Source organism: Pseudogymnoascus destructans, assembly GCF_001641265.1.
Source record: "Pseudogymnoascus destructans isolate 20631-21 unplaced genomic scaffold scaffold_20, whole genome shotgun sequence".
NCBI lineage: Eukaryota > Fungi > Ascomycota > Leotiomycetes > Thelebolales > Thelebolaceae > Pseudogymnoascus > Pseudogymnoascus destructans.
The window spans coordinates 306,875-321,876 of NW_020167539.1; the positions used below are offsets into that span (position 1 = coordinate 306,875).

The following is a 15,002-nucleotide window of genomic DNA, read 5'->3' on the forward strand; positions in this document are numbered from 1 at the left end:
ACCATACACGCATGGAAGTCGACCTGGCTCGCTATTGGGAGCTGCAGCTGCTGTTTTTTGGGGGGAGTGAAGATTGACGGTGAAGGGCGGAAGGGGGGCGGGGGGGTGCAGGTCAACACCTGCATAGGTGTTGACGGACTTTGGGGAGGAGGTATGTGTTTTTCTGAGGTGTTGGGTATAGGCGTAGGGGCTGACTGAGTGTTTAGGTTTAGCGGCCAACACCCCATCCCGAATTTGTCGAATGGTCAAGAGAGACTTGTCGGCCCGGCTGTGTCCTCACGTCAAGTCTTCCTCGTCGACGCCCTTTCGCTGGAGGGAGAAGTGTAGAAATATAAATATAAACCAAACAATGGATGGGCTGGGCTCGGATTTGCTAGGTTGTGTGTATATGTGGCTCTATATCTGAGAGGGTTGTATTATTATTACATCACTGTTATTAGTTGTATGACCCGGCTGGGAACTATATCAAGGTCCATGGAAAAATGAACATTGAAATTCAAGGGTATAACGATTAGACTCTCTCAGTCCCGTATAACAAATATATACAAACTCCACTACTCACTCTCACGCATCCGCCCACACATCCGCAATCCTCGCACTCAACGCCCTCGCCACCTTCTTCCTCCCCACCAACCCATTCATCCGCCCACTCACCATCTCCAACTTCCTCTTCTTCCCCTCCTCCCCCCCCCCACACTCCTCAAACGCCCTTACAAACTCCCGCGGCGTCTTCCACCTCCGCTGGATCTCGAGGGCTTTATCACCCGTCACGCCGCGCGTGCACATCAGCATCTTCAAGAAGACGTCGCGGAGGGTGAGGGTCTCGGATTTAGAGGCGAGAGAGGCGAATGCTTGGTACGTGATGTTGTGCGTCACGCCGGGGTGTTCTTCGGATAGTTGGGTTAGGAGGGGGAGGTGGTTTTGCGTCGTGAGGACGCGGGTTGGTATCACTTTCAGAGGCTTAGACTCGTACAGCCCCTTCAGCATCACGGTCATGCGCGTGAGATAGCGAATCGTATCATCCATCTTCTGTGTCTTCTTGATGAAATACCCATTCACGACCTGCGACGACGCGATGGCGGATTCCACCGCCTCCTCGTACTTCTGGAAGTGGTCCGCGTTCATGGAGATCTCCTCGATGATGTATATGACGTTCTTGACCCCCGATTTCCGGAGTCGGAATTTCTGCTCGTGGAAGCGCCCGTCTTTGATGCTGCCGACAAGGTCGTCGAGGCGCTTACGCTCGATGATCCAGTCGAGCATGATTTCGTCGCCCTCGAGGCCGTGGCGCTGGAGGTAGTGCGGGTCTTTGCATTTTGCGACCCAGAGGGCGTCGCCGAGGTCGAGACTTCGCATGATGGGGGTGACGCCCTTCTTGGTGAGCTCGACGCGCATGTAGTCTCTGTCTTCCTTGGCGCGGACTTCTCGGACGTCGAGGACTAGTTCTAGCGTGAATACTGAGGATGGGATGGTGATGGGTGAGAATGTGGGAAGGGCGATTTCGTCTGCTAGCGCGTCTCCGAATGGTACAATATCATTTTGTATACCATCCATTCCATTATCATACTGCGGTTCTGATCGTGAAGGAGGGGGGGGACTCGAATTAAGGGCCATGAACCCATCATCGTCCGCTACACCTAGTGTTGGTCCAGCTGGAGCACGTTGTCGAGATTTCGGCGGCACTACAGGGGCATCGAGCGTACTCTGTTTGGGATCCGCAGTCGGCTGTGATGCCTTGATTCGTGAGGCGACTTCGTATCCTTCGTCCGTGAGACAGTATTTCCTCAACGGTCGACCCTTCTCGGCAACGAGGTCCTTTTCCAGGAGCGTCTTCATCGAATTCCACGCTGTGTAGAACTTGGTCGGGTCACTAGACGCAGTGAATGAAGAGTCGCAGTACGGTTGAGCCAGCTCAATTGTTTGCTGCTTCGTAATTCCGGAGGGCGCACTCTCTGGGATGGTGGACAGCGCGAGGATCAGCGCGTAGGGTCCGGATCGTAAAGTTGGTACGTAGGCCTTCTTTTTCCTGGCCGGCTTCGTGGGAGCAGTGCCATCATCGGCGTTGGATTTCCCTTCATTAACCTTTCGGGGCAGGTCAGGCATGGCAAGTCCATTTGTCTGGCAATGGTCTTTCAGTTTATCCGTCAGTCGCTCGCAGAGTTTGGGTCCGAAGCCGTGTAATTGTTGTGCCTCTGCAGGATGCTGAAATGGGAGTGGACATGACTTCAAGGAGTCGTAGGCCTTTCTATAGACTGTAAACCCTTTCGAATTGCGTTCTCTTGCTGTATCCAGCCATTCTTTGACCCAGCCAAGGAGTAATGGATTGGCACACTGTTCGTCTGCCATTGCGCAAGAATCCAGTATACAAAAGATACCACAGAAGCAATTTAGCACAGGAAGAGCCCAGGGACAGCAACTCTGCCCTCAATTCAAGCAATAGCAATTATATAGGTCGGCCGGAGCAATGGCCATTGTTGATGATGTCGAACTTTGGATATAGTTGGTGAGGTAACCGCGACGGGGAAAATCGACGACGCGTTGGGGACGCGGGGTCACGTGTTGGACCCCTTATGCCTCGTTTGTTCCCATAAGTTACGCCAAAGCGGGTGTGCCCGGATTAAGCCCCAAACATGGCAATCTTCGTATAAAGAGAGCTTCTCCGCTCTTTTGCCATCACGCAGCATCTGTTTCTCCCCTCCCACAGCCTACGAGTTACGCAATGTCTTCCACCGACAATATCCTCGCTGCTTCGAAAAAGCACCCAAAGCCTGCCTATCGGGTTTTCCAATATGGCACGGCTGGCTTTCGCATGAATGCGAGCCTCATGGACTCTGTCGTGTTCAGGGCGGGTTTAACAGCAGCCTTGCGGTCTCGAAAACTTGGCGGCCAGACTATCGGCGTCATGATCACGGCTAGTCATAATCCGCCTGAGGACAATGGTATCAAGCTCGTTGATCCCATGGGAGAGATGCTCGAGAACTCCTGGGAGGCGCACTGTACGGAGCTTGCAAACGCCCAGTCGGACGAGGAGCTGGTTCAGATCTACACGAAGCTGGAAGCCTCGCTCAAGATAAGCCCCGAGACGACCGCTCGTGTCATCTTTGCCCGTGATACGCGCCCGTCGGGTCCTAAGCTCGTCGCTGCGTTGGTTGATGCGCTCGAAGCTACCGGGGCAGAGTACACCGACTACAAAACTTTGACAACACCTCAGTTACACTACCTCACTCGCTGCACAAACACAGAGGGGACCCCGCAATCATACGGAGAGATCAGTGAGAAGGGATACTATGAGAAGCTGTCATCTGCCTTCAAGAGGGCTATGAAGGGCAAGACGACCTCTGGCCACGTCACCGTAGATTGTGCCAATGGTGTTGGAGGACCCAAGCTTACCGAGCTGATTAAATACTTGGATAAGGCATCGGAAGGCGGAATTGATATCAAGATTATCAACGATGATGTCCTGAAGGCAGAGTCTCTGAACCATGAAGTACGTTGTTATTTACCCCACCATTTCCGCACGGACCAGCTAACAAGAGTCAGTGCGGTGCAGACTACGTCAAGACCAAACAAAGAGCTCCCCCTGCCTCAAAAGCCGGCCCAATTGAGCGCTGCTGTTCTCTCGACGGAGATGCTGACCGCATCATTTATTACTTTAGCGATCCTGAGAATGGTTTCCGTCTTCTCGATGGAGACAAGATTGCCACTTTGGCTGCGTCCTTCATTGGCGACCTAACTCGCGAAGCGGGTCTTGCACAGGAGATGAAGATCGGCGTTGTCCAGACTGCATACGCCAATGGCGCCAGTACCAACTACGTGACCAAGTCGCTGAAGCTTCCAACTGTGTGCACTCCAACTGGAGTAAAGTGGCTTCATCACGCTGCCACCAAGTTCGATGTCGGCGTCTACTTTGAGGCCAATGGCCATGGTACCGTCGTCTTCTCACAGCAGGCTGTGAAGGCGTTCCATACCAAGGAGCCCCAATCACCCGCCCAGAAGAACGCTCTGGACACTCTTTGCGCCCTTTACGACCTCATCAATCAGACCGTTGGCGACGCCCTGTCTGACATGCTCCTTGTGGAGGTAATCCTTGCCCACAAGTCCTGGACCCCGAAGGAGTGGGATCTCACCTATGTTGACCTCCCCAACCGCCTCGTGCGCGTCGAGGTCGGCAACAGGAACCTCTTCAAGACCACGGACGCAGAGCGCAAGCTCGTTGAGCCGCAAGGTGTGCAGGCTCAGATCGATGGATTGGTGGCCAAGTTCAAGGATGGCAGATCCTTTGTGAGAGCCAGCGGAACAGAGGATGCTGTCCGTGTTTACGCTGAGGCCGCCACCAGGAGCGAGGCCGATGATCTCGCAGCCAAGGTTGCGGCTGTGGTGAAGCAGAATGGTAGCATTTCATGATAGGCTAGATATCGGATGTAGACGCAGTTATGAGATGCAAAACAAGAAAAGTCTGTTGATTTTAAGCTAGAGTAGTTCCGTTGTTAGGGGTACCAAAATAAACGTTAGATATAGTTTATAAGTTTATAACGTGAACAAGGTACCCAAAGGACTATAGACTCAGTCCCGGTTTCCACTCTCCTGGATTTGGCGCCCCCCATAGCTTAACCACCTGCCCGTCTAAAGCTATCTCCTCATACAACAGCTCCTCCTTCCAGCTTACATACCCAAGCTTCTCATACCACTCTTTAATACTAAAGGATGGCGGTGACTTGCCGAGTTTCTCCCATACACCCCGGCATTCCGGCCCATCATCATATATATGCCGTGTACTAAGGGCCGTGAGTGTAATAAATCGACAGAGCGGGGCACCATACGGCTCTACAATGGCGATTTCCTCAACCAAGGCTATTGCGCGCTTCCCCAGCCTCTGCTATGTCGCTTCTGCCTCTTCGAAACGCTATAATGAATGTGTCTGCTTGAATTCCTAGAACTATAACGTCTCTGGCCCTTCTGCTAGCGGCTAGCAGTCACTACAAAAAAAGGAGGATCGTCTCCGCTTAGAAACTCGCATAACCTATGAGGCTGTAGCGACAGCTATGGCCTGTCTTAACCGTCTTGAACAACACCAGGGCATCCTAAGACCCGTGGTGCTAAGATAATACATTGTGGTCTAAAATCCTTAGACGAGTTAGAGGAACGCGAGTGGCGTGAGGCTGAGGCTTGTTCCCTCCTCCTAACTTCCTCTAAGGCTATCTCTAGGGGCGATGCTTTAACACACGACCTTTTGCTGTCTTTGCTGTCTAGGCAGTGTTGCCAATAGTGCGTCTTGGCAATATATTGGAATGAAATTCCCATATTGTATTACAGTCATCTGGCGTGAGGCCATATTGTATTGCCAAGGCCCATATTGCAATATATATTGCAATATACTGCCAAGACCAATATACTATTGGCAACACTGTGTCTAGGTTCTTCAACTACTAGGATGTTGACGGTGAAACGCCTCTAGCAACTTTAGACAGCTAAGGTTTCCTACCGTTTCCTATGAATTGTCTATACTCGAGTAGGTTCATAACCTTTCCATTTTATCAAAGACTCTTCTTTGCGTCCTACTAACCTTCTGTCTAGGATCGCTTCGACCTCATATTCAATGATCTTATTCTCTAGTTAGAGTTCTATGTTAGTCAAAGTATAAATTGACTATTCTCCCACCTAAACTACCTCAATCCCAAGCCCAAAGCACGTAAACAACCCACCACATTCCACAGCTCGTGACACATCACCAACACCAAGCCTTCCTCAAGCACACCCTTCTCCCTCTTCTCCCCTTCACCCCCCATTAACCCCCAACAACACCAAATTCGCCACATTCATAACCGTAATAAACAACCACACCAATACTGCAAACACCCCCGTCACCCATCCATTCCTGAAATTCACCACCCCAGCATCCGCATCCTCGTCCAGCGAGGCCACACGCGCCCCCTCTACCACATCCGCCACATCAACTCGCGGCTCGCGATCACGCGGCGAAGAATTAGTCTTCGCCTCGCTACCACCCGGCGGCGGTAGCGTCGTTGTAACGGCAGGCACGGTAGTCGCTCCTTCCGTTTTAGCATCCGCAGCCCCCATCGGTCCTTCCCCGGCAGTAACCGCACTTTCCACCACCTCAGCTTCGTCATCACCGTCGTCATCGGCGTGCGGCTCGACCGGCCGTGGCGGCCGCACGGTCATGTAGCGGCTACGGCACGTGAAGTAGATGAGTGGTGCTGAGACGAATGGGAGGGCGACGGAGAGGGCGACTTGGCTACCGTTCAAAGCGGCGGTGAGGCCGTCCTTGCCTACTGCGGCGGCGATTATGATGCTTGGTGTGATGCTGATTGAGCGGGTGATGAGGCGGCGAAGCCAGGGTGCGGTGGTCCAGCGGAGGGCGCCTTCGGAGACCATTTGTCCGGCGATGGTGCAGACGATGCCGGCGGAGATGCCGGAGAGGAGGAGAGCGAGGGCAAAGATTGTTCCTGCTGCGGGGGCGATGGTGGAGGCGAGGAGGGAGTGGATGGCGAAGATGGAGGCGTCGGCTGTGGAGGCGGGGAGGGAGGAGCCGGCGAGGATGAGGAGCGCGGAGTTGACGAAGAGGGCGAATGTGAGGAGGGAGATGGTGAGTTCGGTGATGGAGTAGGTGAGGGAGGAGCGGATGGCGGGGAGGGAGGGGTGGTAGGGGTTTTTGGAGGGGAGGGCGGAGGAGGAGGAGGTGCCGCTGGTTGGGGGGGTGGGGGTGTAGTGTTTGTATTTCACGTCGTAGGCGTAAAGGCGGGGTTGGACGATGCCGGAACCTAGGTAGAGGGAGTGCGGCATGACTGTTGCGCCGAGGATTCCGCAGGCTTGGTAGATGCTGGTGCGAGTTAGTTGGAGGGGTTCTGTGGGTATGGAGTTGGTAGGGAGGGAGATGGGGAGACGTACGCTTGCGGCTCGACGAGTTCCTTCGATGGCAGGTAGCCGCGGAAAACGGAGCCAACGGATGTATCCTTGATGAGGGAGAGCTGGATACAGAAGCAGATGACGACGGCGAGGACGAGAGCCATGACGAAGAACTCGAATGTGCGTAGGCCCTTGAGGGAGCCGCTTGGGCGGTAGAAGATGAGGATCAGCATGACATCCACAATAGAGATGGCACATCCTGCGACGAGGGGGATCTGGGGAATGAGGAGGTTGATGGCTATTGCAGTTCCAATGACCTAGGATTAGTTAGTATGTTGCTTGTAGAGTGTCTGAGTGTGATAGTAAAGGCTGGGTAGTCATATGCGGACATGGGTTCTTGGGAAGAGTGTCTGAGGGTGTGAAAGTGCATACCTCAGCAATATCCGTAGCAATAATCTATACACAAGTCAGCTTTGTCCCACTGCAAATAGCAATCATAATAGAACACTTACTGCTCCCTCTGCCAGCACATAAAGAAATATATTCAGCCACCATGGCAAATGCGCACGACACATCTGCGCCAAATCCATCCCCGACACCGTCCCCAGCTTAATACACAGCGACTGCAGGAAGATGGCGATGATATTCGCCAGCAACACAATAAACAACAGCCGGAACTTGTAGCTTGCGCCTGCTGCCACGGCTGTTGAGTAGTTACCCGGATCGATATAGGCGACAGATATCTGTGCTGGGAATTAGCACCGGTACCCAAACTACTCTCTCTTCTTACCATAAATCCAGGCCCGATAAAACTGGCATATTTCATAAACATCCTCCCCATCTTCTCATAGAACATCTTCCTCTTCCGAATTCTCCCTCCTCCTCCTCCTCCTCCTCCTCCTCCTCCTCCTCCACTTCCACCGCCATCTCCGTCTCCAGTCGTCAGATGACCCGCCAGATCACCTTTCTCCCCAACGACCGGCCCCTTCTCCCCCTTCTCGGGCGGCGGCGTATCGACTAGGGACTGGGCTATAGGAACATCCTCTCCTGGTACATCAAGATCTAAAGAGCGGCGCGCTGTGGCATTTGTGCGGCCGTTGAAGTCGGCACGTATGGTGCCGGCGAGCAGGTTGGGGCTCTGGTTCCAACCTTCGCGGCCGTCGGTGTCGTCGGTGCGGGAGGGGCAGTTCATTGTTGCGGGTGGTTTGGTTGTAGAGCGTTTGTGGGTGGATTGTAGGTAGGTATGTCGTCTATTCCTGGGCGAGAGCGACAGCGAGGTTAACTCTAACTGCTACTTGGTACGTAGGAGGACAATTTGAGGATATTTAGGGTATTTAGAGGTAAGTAATTGACGACCACCAGCCAGCCCGGTATGTTATGGTGACATTTTCTAACCAGCCGGGCCACACAAGCCCAGTCCAGTTCAGCGTGTACCCAGTTACGAGTCAGAGTTCTGTCATAAGGCGGATTTTGGACCAATGAGTGAGTTTTTGTGTGGGCTAAATATGCTTGGATCCGGAAGAACCCGGCGGGAGGTGGAGAGAGAGTGCCGAGGATGGGCATGAGGATGAGGAAAGAGGGATAGAGGATGATATGATATGATATGATACTGGTGACGGCGACGAAAATACACTGCATATAGCACGAGAACTCCCTTAAAACATGCGCAGATCCACCCAAGACATTGCCATGCCATGCCGCGCCTTGCCGCGCACCTAATAATTCGTGTACTGCGCATCATACCCCGGTACGTCAACTTCGGATTTTCAGAACGAAGAGGAAAGGTGAGTGGGTGAATGCAAGCTTACCGGCATTGTGCATGAACAAGCTCCAAAACGCATCCCCCGCAACCACCGAATCCTCCCTCTTCTGATCCGCCTCAATAACCGCAAACCATCTCCAGCGAGTCCCCCTGCGGCGTCTCCTTCCCATTCAATCCCGCCAAGCATACTCCCCGCTCCAATACACCTTCCCCGCGCCCCTCACCTTCTCAATCCCCGCCGACAGCTTCTTCGCGTCCAGCGGGTAGAAATGGTCCGAGTAGATGTCCACCTCCGGAATATCAAGATGCGTAGTGTTGACACCGTACGTGCCATCGAGGACTAGCTTGTGCGGGCCGAGACTCTTGGTGTACTTCGCGATCTCCTGAACCCACGCGCGAACGTTCATGTCGCCCCAGACGTTGCCATATAGCTCGTTGCCCGTCTCATAGGCGAGGATGGTGAGGTCTTGTGCGTAGGTGAGCCCGGTGTAGGGGTTCTTGTGTGTCATGTGGATGCGGATGTAGTTCTTGAAGTCGTTGATGATCTGGCGGTTCGTGAATAACTCGCCGACGAGGGGGGAAGCATCGCTTTGCGTGATGTTGATGCCACGCCAGCGGAGGAAATTGAATCGGCCTCCGTGGTAGTAGTCCTGAAGTGCTGTTAGTAGGGTGTAAGGAAGATATTTTACGTACAAAAGCGTTAGTGAGAGGGATAATGATTCTAAACCCGTGCTGCCTCGCCTGGAAAACGGCCCAGTCAACCGTCGCGAAGGCCTCCTCATTCACCACCCCGAGAGTCGGCATGATGCTCAGCGGGTTCCCCATGCTGACCCCCAACGTCTGGCTCCGGATGGTCTTCGCCCCGATCGTCACCAGCGTGTTCATAACCTCCGTGATGCGGCCGAGGGTCGGGTAACTCGCCTTGAACGGCTCGTAAAACGGCTCTCCATCAGGCGGGATCACGTTCTCGTCAAGGCCGAGCCAATAAACATTTGCACCCCCGCCAATGTAACGTTCGCCGTTGAGCAGCAGCTGAGAGCCTTTACGCCTGACATACGAGTTGCGCGCGATGTTGGCGAGAGTCGGCTGCGCGAAGGTCGCGAGAATCTCGGGCGTCAGGGGCGCGCCGAGTTTGGGGAAAGGCGAAGTGATGATCGGCTTAAAGGGGGCGAAAGTGCCGGTTCCTCAGGAGGAGAGGGAAGGCGTCCAGCTGTTGCCTCCGGGCAGAGCAGCCGCGGCGGAGACAAGCCAGGAGTGAGAGCTTCGAGATGGACATGATGGCCAGTGATGCCATCGCGACTCAATGGGATGGAGAGAATGACGGCGACGGGCCTTAACAACAGTACTTATACTAACAGGGCTGCAATCTCTCAAATAAAAACATACCTTTCCCCGCACAGTTCCAACATAACGAGGACATAATAATTCGGGGTCGTCCCTATCCCCCAGTCCCGCTAAGGCTTCCCAATGGCTAAATTTCGTTCCTGTGCCTGTACGACCTGAAAAGTAATAGCAGATGCGTTAAAAAGGAAGCCATATACACCCATGTCTCCGTCCCACCAGTCTCACCGGAGACACCTCCTGCGACAAAAAATGGGCTTCAAAAGTTTGTGGCGCCGACGATCATTTTGGGGTACCACGGGAGGTGAAGAAGGAGGTCAGTGCATCGAGGCTCGGGAGTTGGCGTTCCAGTGTTCCAGAAGAATCCCCGAGGAAGCGACGAGCCGGTAATCGGGAGAACCCCGTACTAAAGTTGCACCCCGCCAAACCCTCCCGAGGCGACTCCAATCTCAATTACCAAGCTCAACAACACTCCAAAATACCCTCCCACCAGCCAAGATGTTCACCGGCATCGTTGAAATCCTTGGAAGTACATCTTACCTCCTCTCCGCTCTCAATGCCCCGCTAACCTTTCCCCAGTTGTCTCCTCCCTCAACCTCTCCGATGCATCCGGCGGCACCACGCTCGTAATCTCCAACGCCGCCCCCATCCTCATCGACTGCCACGAGGGCGACTCCATAAGCGTCAACGGCACCTGCCTCACTGTAACCTCCTTCACCGACTCCACCTTCACCGTCGGCGTCGCGCCCGAAACCCTGCGCCGCACGAACCTCGGCTCCCTCGCCCAGGGCGACTCCGTCAACCTCGAGCGTGCCGTCTCGTCGCACACACGCATGGGCGGACATTTCGTGCAGGGACATGTCGACACTGTTGCGGCTATTGATGCGAAGACCCCGGATGGAGAGGCCGTGACGTTCAGGCTGCGACCGAGGGACAAGGAGGTGATGAAGTATATTGTTGAGAAGGGGTTTGTGGCGCTGGATGGGGCGAGCTTGACGATCACGAAGGTGGATGACGTGGAGGGCTGGTTTGAGGTCATGCTCATTGAGTATACACAGGAGCGAGTGGTGACGGTGGCGAAGCCGGTGGGTGGGGATGTGAATGTGGAGGTTGATATGATGGGGAAGTACGCGGCGAAGAGTGTGGAGGGTTACTTTGAGGGAGGGGGTGTGCCGGAGGCGTTGCAAAAGTTGATTGAGAAGATTGTAGAGGATAAGTTGGCGGCTTTGCAGGCAAAGTAGAGGAATGCTCACTTGGCACCTTCCGATGGTGGTCCTGTTGCAGAAGCCACAAATCGCAAATTCACAATCGCGCTCATCACCAAGCTTACGGGGACCCTTCTCGTCCTCGATAGTATCAAACTAAGCCTTGGTCAGCTTTGGTCAAGAGTGGAACTACATCAGCTGAAATTAAAATGTATGTCAAAATTATTGGATTTGATTAACGTGGTTTATCAGTACCTTGCGCATATCAGTAACGTAGGTCGTGGCGTAACTACAGTAGTGGGGATGGCCGACCACCAACAACTTTACAACAACACCATGAACATTAACATGGTACGCCAAAGAAGCAGTAAAGCTAGTGAGCTTGATGTAACACTTAATGAAGCTATTATAGGCATTAAGAATGGTAAATATAAGAGTCCGTACGTGTACGTGTAAAGCGTAAGCCCAAGGTCTCACGGGAGTCCAGGGAACCAGGTCAGGAGGCAGGAAGGTCTCGTATTCAGTAAGCACAATAGGTATATACAGCGACTATTCACTGGAGTCCTTCTTCCAAGGCCTCCAGCCCCCTTTTATCCAGGCGCCCTGTGCCCTAGTTTACCGAGCCCTACGGGCCCTGCCGAAATGTCATACTGACATTCGTTGCACTCAGTTTGCTATCAAACTCAAGAGCAAACTTAGAAATCTCCTCCTCAAACCTACAAGTCACCATACATATCTTGGCTTATCACACCAACAACAGAAGCAATACTACTCAACGATTGCTGCAAACTCTTCTACTACATCTGTTTATGCTACATACATCACGGCATATCATTTGAACACTCATTGAACAAGTTATTAAGAAAATCTCCTCCTTAAGGGGGTGGGCCAATACTACCACATGGCATATCTCTACCAACTAGAGGCCTAGGAACATGAACGATAGCTCTAGAAGCTTCTACAACCCTCTATGATTCATTACACATCATCGCTCCTTAGTTACCCACAAGATTGGTTAAGTTATGACATAATTTATCTATAGGTACTCTGACCTTGGACCTCCTTTTCACTTCCTATAGGCTAGGAACCCAAGAGATGGTTCTATGGAATTCTCTTACGTTCACTACATGATTGGCAAGCTAGTTGTGGGTCGCACTTGATTTCTAATACATTTACCAAGCCTGGTTAGTCATGGAAAGTCATGGAAAATGAGAGAACTACACTCCTTTGGCATAAATAGGATTGCCCTTTCCTTAAGAAAGGGCAAGCAGACAATACAGTAAATCGACTAGCACATACTTCTATGTATTTTCCAAGCTTCCAAGCATTGATCTTGTTATTCTTTGTTTCTGAAAAAGTCAGTGAGGTGCTAACCTCTGACTTACCCCTGAGTTCCCAGACTCAACATTTGTTGCAACTTGTCTGAACCACTTCACTACATCACACACCTGATTGCTGCGTTGTGGAATAGTCTAAGCTACAACCCTTTGGCTCTGTTTCCTAAGACAGTGTGTTGTCTTAGTAAAATCATCCCTTCCTTGGGTGGCTAGATTCTCACATCTGGTGCACCCACCATTACATGTCCTTACATTATACAAAAAAGATCACGCCTGCCGGGGACGGCCGTACTTAATAATATCCCACACCGGAACGACTCAGGAGAACTACCGTTACACCATCGACTGCGACTCGGTGACGTTTCGGAGGAGAGACCTGACGACTTCAAATAGCCGTGATTCCAGAGATCTCACGGACAGCCAGTGGATCAGGGTTTGATTCTTCAGAACAAGCTGGTAAAGTAGCTGACGCGTTGGCGCCAAATAGGATACGAGATCCTTAAGAACCCCCTCCTAGCACAGAGGAAATTGTGGACAAGAGCATTGATAGCTACAAGCTACCGGAAGTCAAGCTCTTTCGTATCGGCACCGATACACACCCGAGGCAATATGTCGAAAAAGCCGACATCAAAAATACCCCAAGACAACGATGGTCAACTGCCCAGAATGACTACCAGACAAACCACTGCTGCAGCAACGACTGCTGTGCCATCCGAAGGCACCCCGAGTCGAATGGCCCACCTTGAAGCACAGATACAGGAGGTCAAGGATCTACTAGTTACCCTGACGGCAGCCCAGACCAGAATCCCGTCCACACCGCCGGTGGACGCCCCCATACCTACAGTCGAAGCTACGGAGCAACGAACGCCTCGCACACGAAACACCCCTGAGACAATTCAATTGCTGCCTCTTCGGAACACTCGTTCTCCATCGATCCCTGGTCCTTAACCATGACATCACGTTACCGTAGCTGTAACATTGTAATGGTGGGTGCACCAGATGTGAGAATCTAGCCACCCAAGGAAGGGATGATTTCACTAAGACAACACACCCAAAGGGTCATAGCTTAGACTATTCCACAATGCAGCAATCAGGTGTATGATGTAGTGGAGTGGTTTAGACAAGTTGCAACAAATGTTGAGTCTGAGAACTCAGGGATAAGTCAGAGGTTAGCACCTCACTGACTTTTTCAGAAACAAAGAATAACAAGATCAATGCTTGGAAGCTTGGAAAATACATAGAAGTATGTGCTAGTCGATTTACTGTATTGTCTGCTTGCCCTTTCTTAAGGAAAGGGCAATCCTATTTATGCCAAAGGAGTGTAGTTCTCTCATTTCCAAGACTTTCCATGACTAACCAGGCTTGGTAACTGTATTAGAAATCAAGTGCGACCCACAACTAGCTTGCCAATCATGTAGTGAACGTAAGAGAATTCCATAGAACCATCTCTTGGGTTCCTAGCCTATAGGAAGTGAAAGGAGGTCCAAGGTCAGAGTACCACTATAGACAAATTATGTCATAACTTAACCAATCTTGTGGGTAACTAAGGAGCGATGACGTGTAATGAATCATAGAGGGTTGTAGAAGCTTTTGGAGCTATCGTTCATGTTCCTAGGCCTCTAGTTGGTAGAGATATGTCATGTGGTAGTATTGGCCCACCCCCTTAAGGAGGAGATTTTCTTAATAACTTGTTCAATGAGTGTTCAAATGATATGCCGTGATGTATGTAGCATAAACAGATGTAGTAGAAGAGTTTGCAGCAATCATTGAGTAGTATTGCTCTTGTTGTTGGTGTGATAAGCCAAGATATGTATGGTGACTTGTAGGTTTGAGGAGGAGATTTCTAAGTTTGCTCTTGAGTTTGATAGCAAACTGAGTGCAACGAATGTCAGTATGACACAATAGGCTCCTTAGTAGGGGTAGACTACGTACGGTATAGAGTAATAGAGTGAAGTGGTAAGGGGATAGTAGGCTAACGGCAAGGGCAACCATGGCTGCGCTGTTGTAGAGGGGCGTCTGTAGTAGGCTGTAGGCGGGCTGTAATCTGGTAGTCACTAAGTAGGGCGTCAGTAGGAGGCTATAGACAGTCTGTAAGCTGGTAGTCACTAAGTATAAAGGGAAGTACTACCGTTAGTGGTGATGCCCTACCACAGGCCTATATGCTATAGTGACAATTCTAGGAGGTAGAGCATAGAGAGCACGTTGCATACCTTTGACTTAGGCGATTCGTACAGAATAGCGACAACTCCTAGTACACATGGCAGTGGGAACACCTATATCAAAGGCACAGCGTACAGCTACCTTTAGGAGGTAGAGCTATATACATTAAATAGTTATGGGAGCATATAGGGGCTACGGATGGCAGGTACAGACCATAGAATAGTGGATCCTAGTGTGAAAACTGTGCACCTTAAGCCTAGAGAAGTAATAAATGGGTCTATATTCACCTTAACCAATCATGAATTTCGCCATTTTGTAGCCAATCAATCCTGT

At 51.7% G+C, this 15,002-nt stretch overlaps 6 protein-coding genes across 6 annotated transcripts; 3 read left to right on the forward strand and 3 right to left on the reverse strand.

Annotated features, from left to right (window-relative positions):
- Nucleotides 1-564: 564 nt before the first annotated feature.
- MUS81 (Crossover junction endonuclease mus81) lies at nt 565-2,346 on the reverse strand (the record flags this gene model as incomplete). Its single annotated transcript, XM_024470990.1, has 1 exon — nt 565-2,346. One exon carries the CDS (start codon nt 2,344-2,346, stop codon nt 565-567), a length of 1,782 nt encoding a protein of 593 aa, XP_024321341.1.
- Nucleotides 589-4,531, forward strand: PCM1 (Phosphoacetylglucosamine Mutase). The gene is made up of 2 exons (XM_024470991.1): nt 589-3,487; nt 3,541-4,531. Exons 1-2 carry the CDS (start codon nt 2,720-2,722, stop codon nt 4,402-4,404), a joined length of 1,632 nt encoding a protein of 543 aa, XP_024321340.1. The 5' UTR covers nt 589-2,719; the 3' UTR covers nt 4,405-4,531.
- Nucleotides 4,532-4,856: 325 nt separating this feature from the next.
- VC83_07420 (uncharacterized protein) lies at nt 4,857-7,744 on the reverse strand. The gene is made up of 5 exons (XM_024470992.1): nt 7,655-7,744; nt 7,377-7,607; nt 7,297-7,320; nt 6,907-7,181; nt 4,857-6,838 (listed from the first exon to the last, which is right to left on the reverse strand). Exons 1-5 carry the CDS (start codon nt 7,718-7,720, stop codon nt 5,776-5,778), a joined length of 1,659 nt encoding a protein of 552 aa, XP_024321509.1. The 5' UTR covers nt 7,721-7,744; the 3' UTR covers nt 4,857-5,775.
- Nucleotides 7,745-7,766: 22 nt separating this feature from the next.
- Nucleotides 7,767-9,408, reverse strand: VC83_07421 (uncharacterized protein; the record flags this gene model as incomplete). The annotated part of the gene is made up of 2 exons (XM_024470993.1): nt 7,767-8,594; nt 8,673-9,408. The coding sequence occupies one exon, from the start codon at nt 9,406-9,408 to the stop codon at nt 8,797-8,799; it is 612 nt and encodes a 203-aa protein (XP_024321526.1). The 3' UTR covers nt 7,767-8,594; nt 8,673-8,796.
- On the forward strand, nt 8,816-11,375 carry RIB5 (Riboflavin synthase alpha chain). Its single transcript, XM_024470994.1, has 2 exons — nt 8,816-10,496; nt 10,547-11,375. Exons 1-2 carry the CDS (start codon nt 10,466-10,468, stop codon nt 11,206-11,208), a joined length of 693 nt encoding a protein of 230 aa, XP_024321524.1. The 5' UTR covers nt 8,816-10,465; the 3' UTR covers nt 11,209-11,375.
- A 1,297-nt stretch (nt 11,376-12,672) lies between these two features.
- Nucleotides 12,673-13,474, forward strand: VC83_09663 (uncharacterized protein). The gene has a single exon (XM_024473076.1). The coding sequence runs from the start codon at nt 13,119-13,121 to the stop codon at nt 13,455-13,457; it is 339 nt and encodes a 112-aa protein (XP_024328844.1). The 5' UTR covers nt 12,673-13,118; the 3' UTR covers nt 13,458-13,474.
- The last annotated feature ends 1,528 nt before the right edge of the window (nt 13,475-15,002 follow it).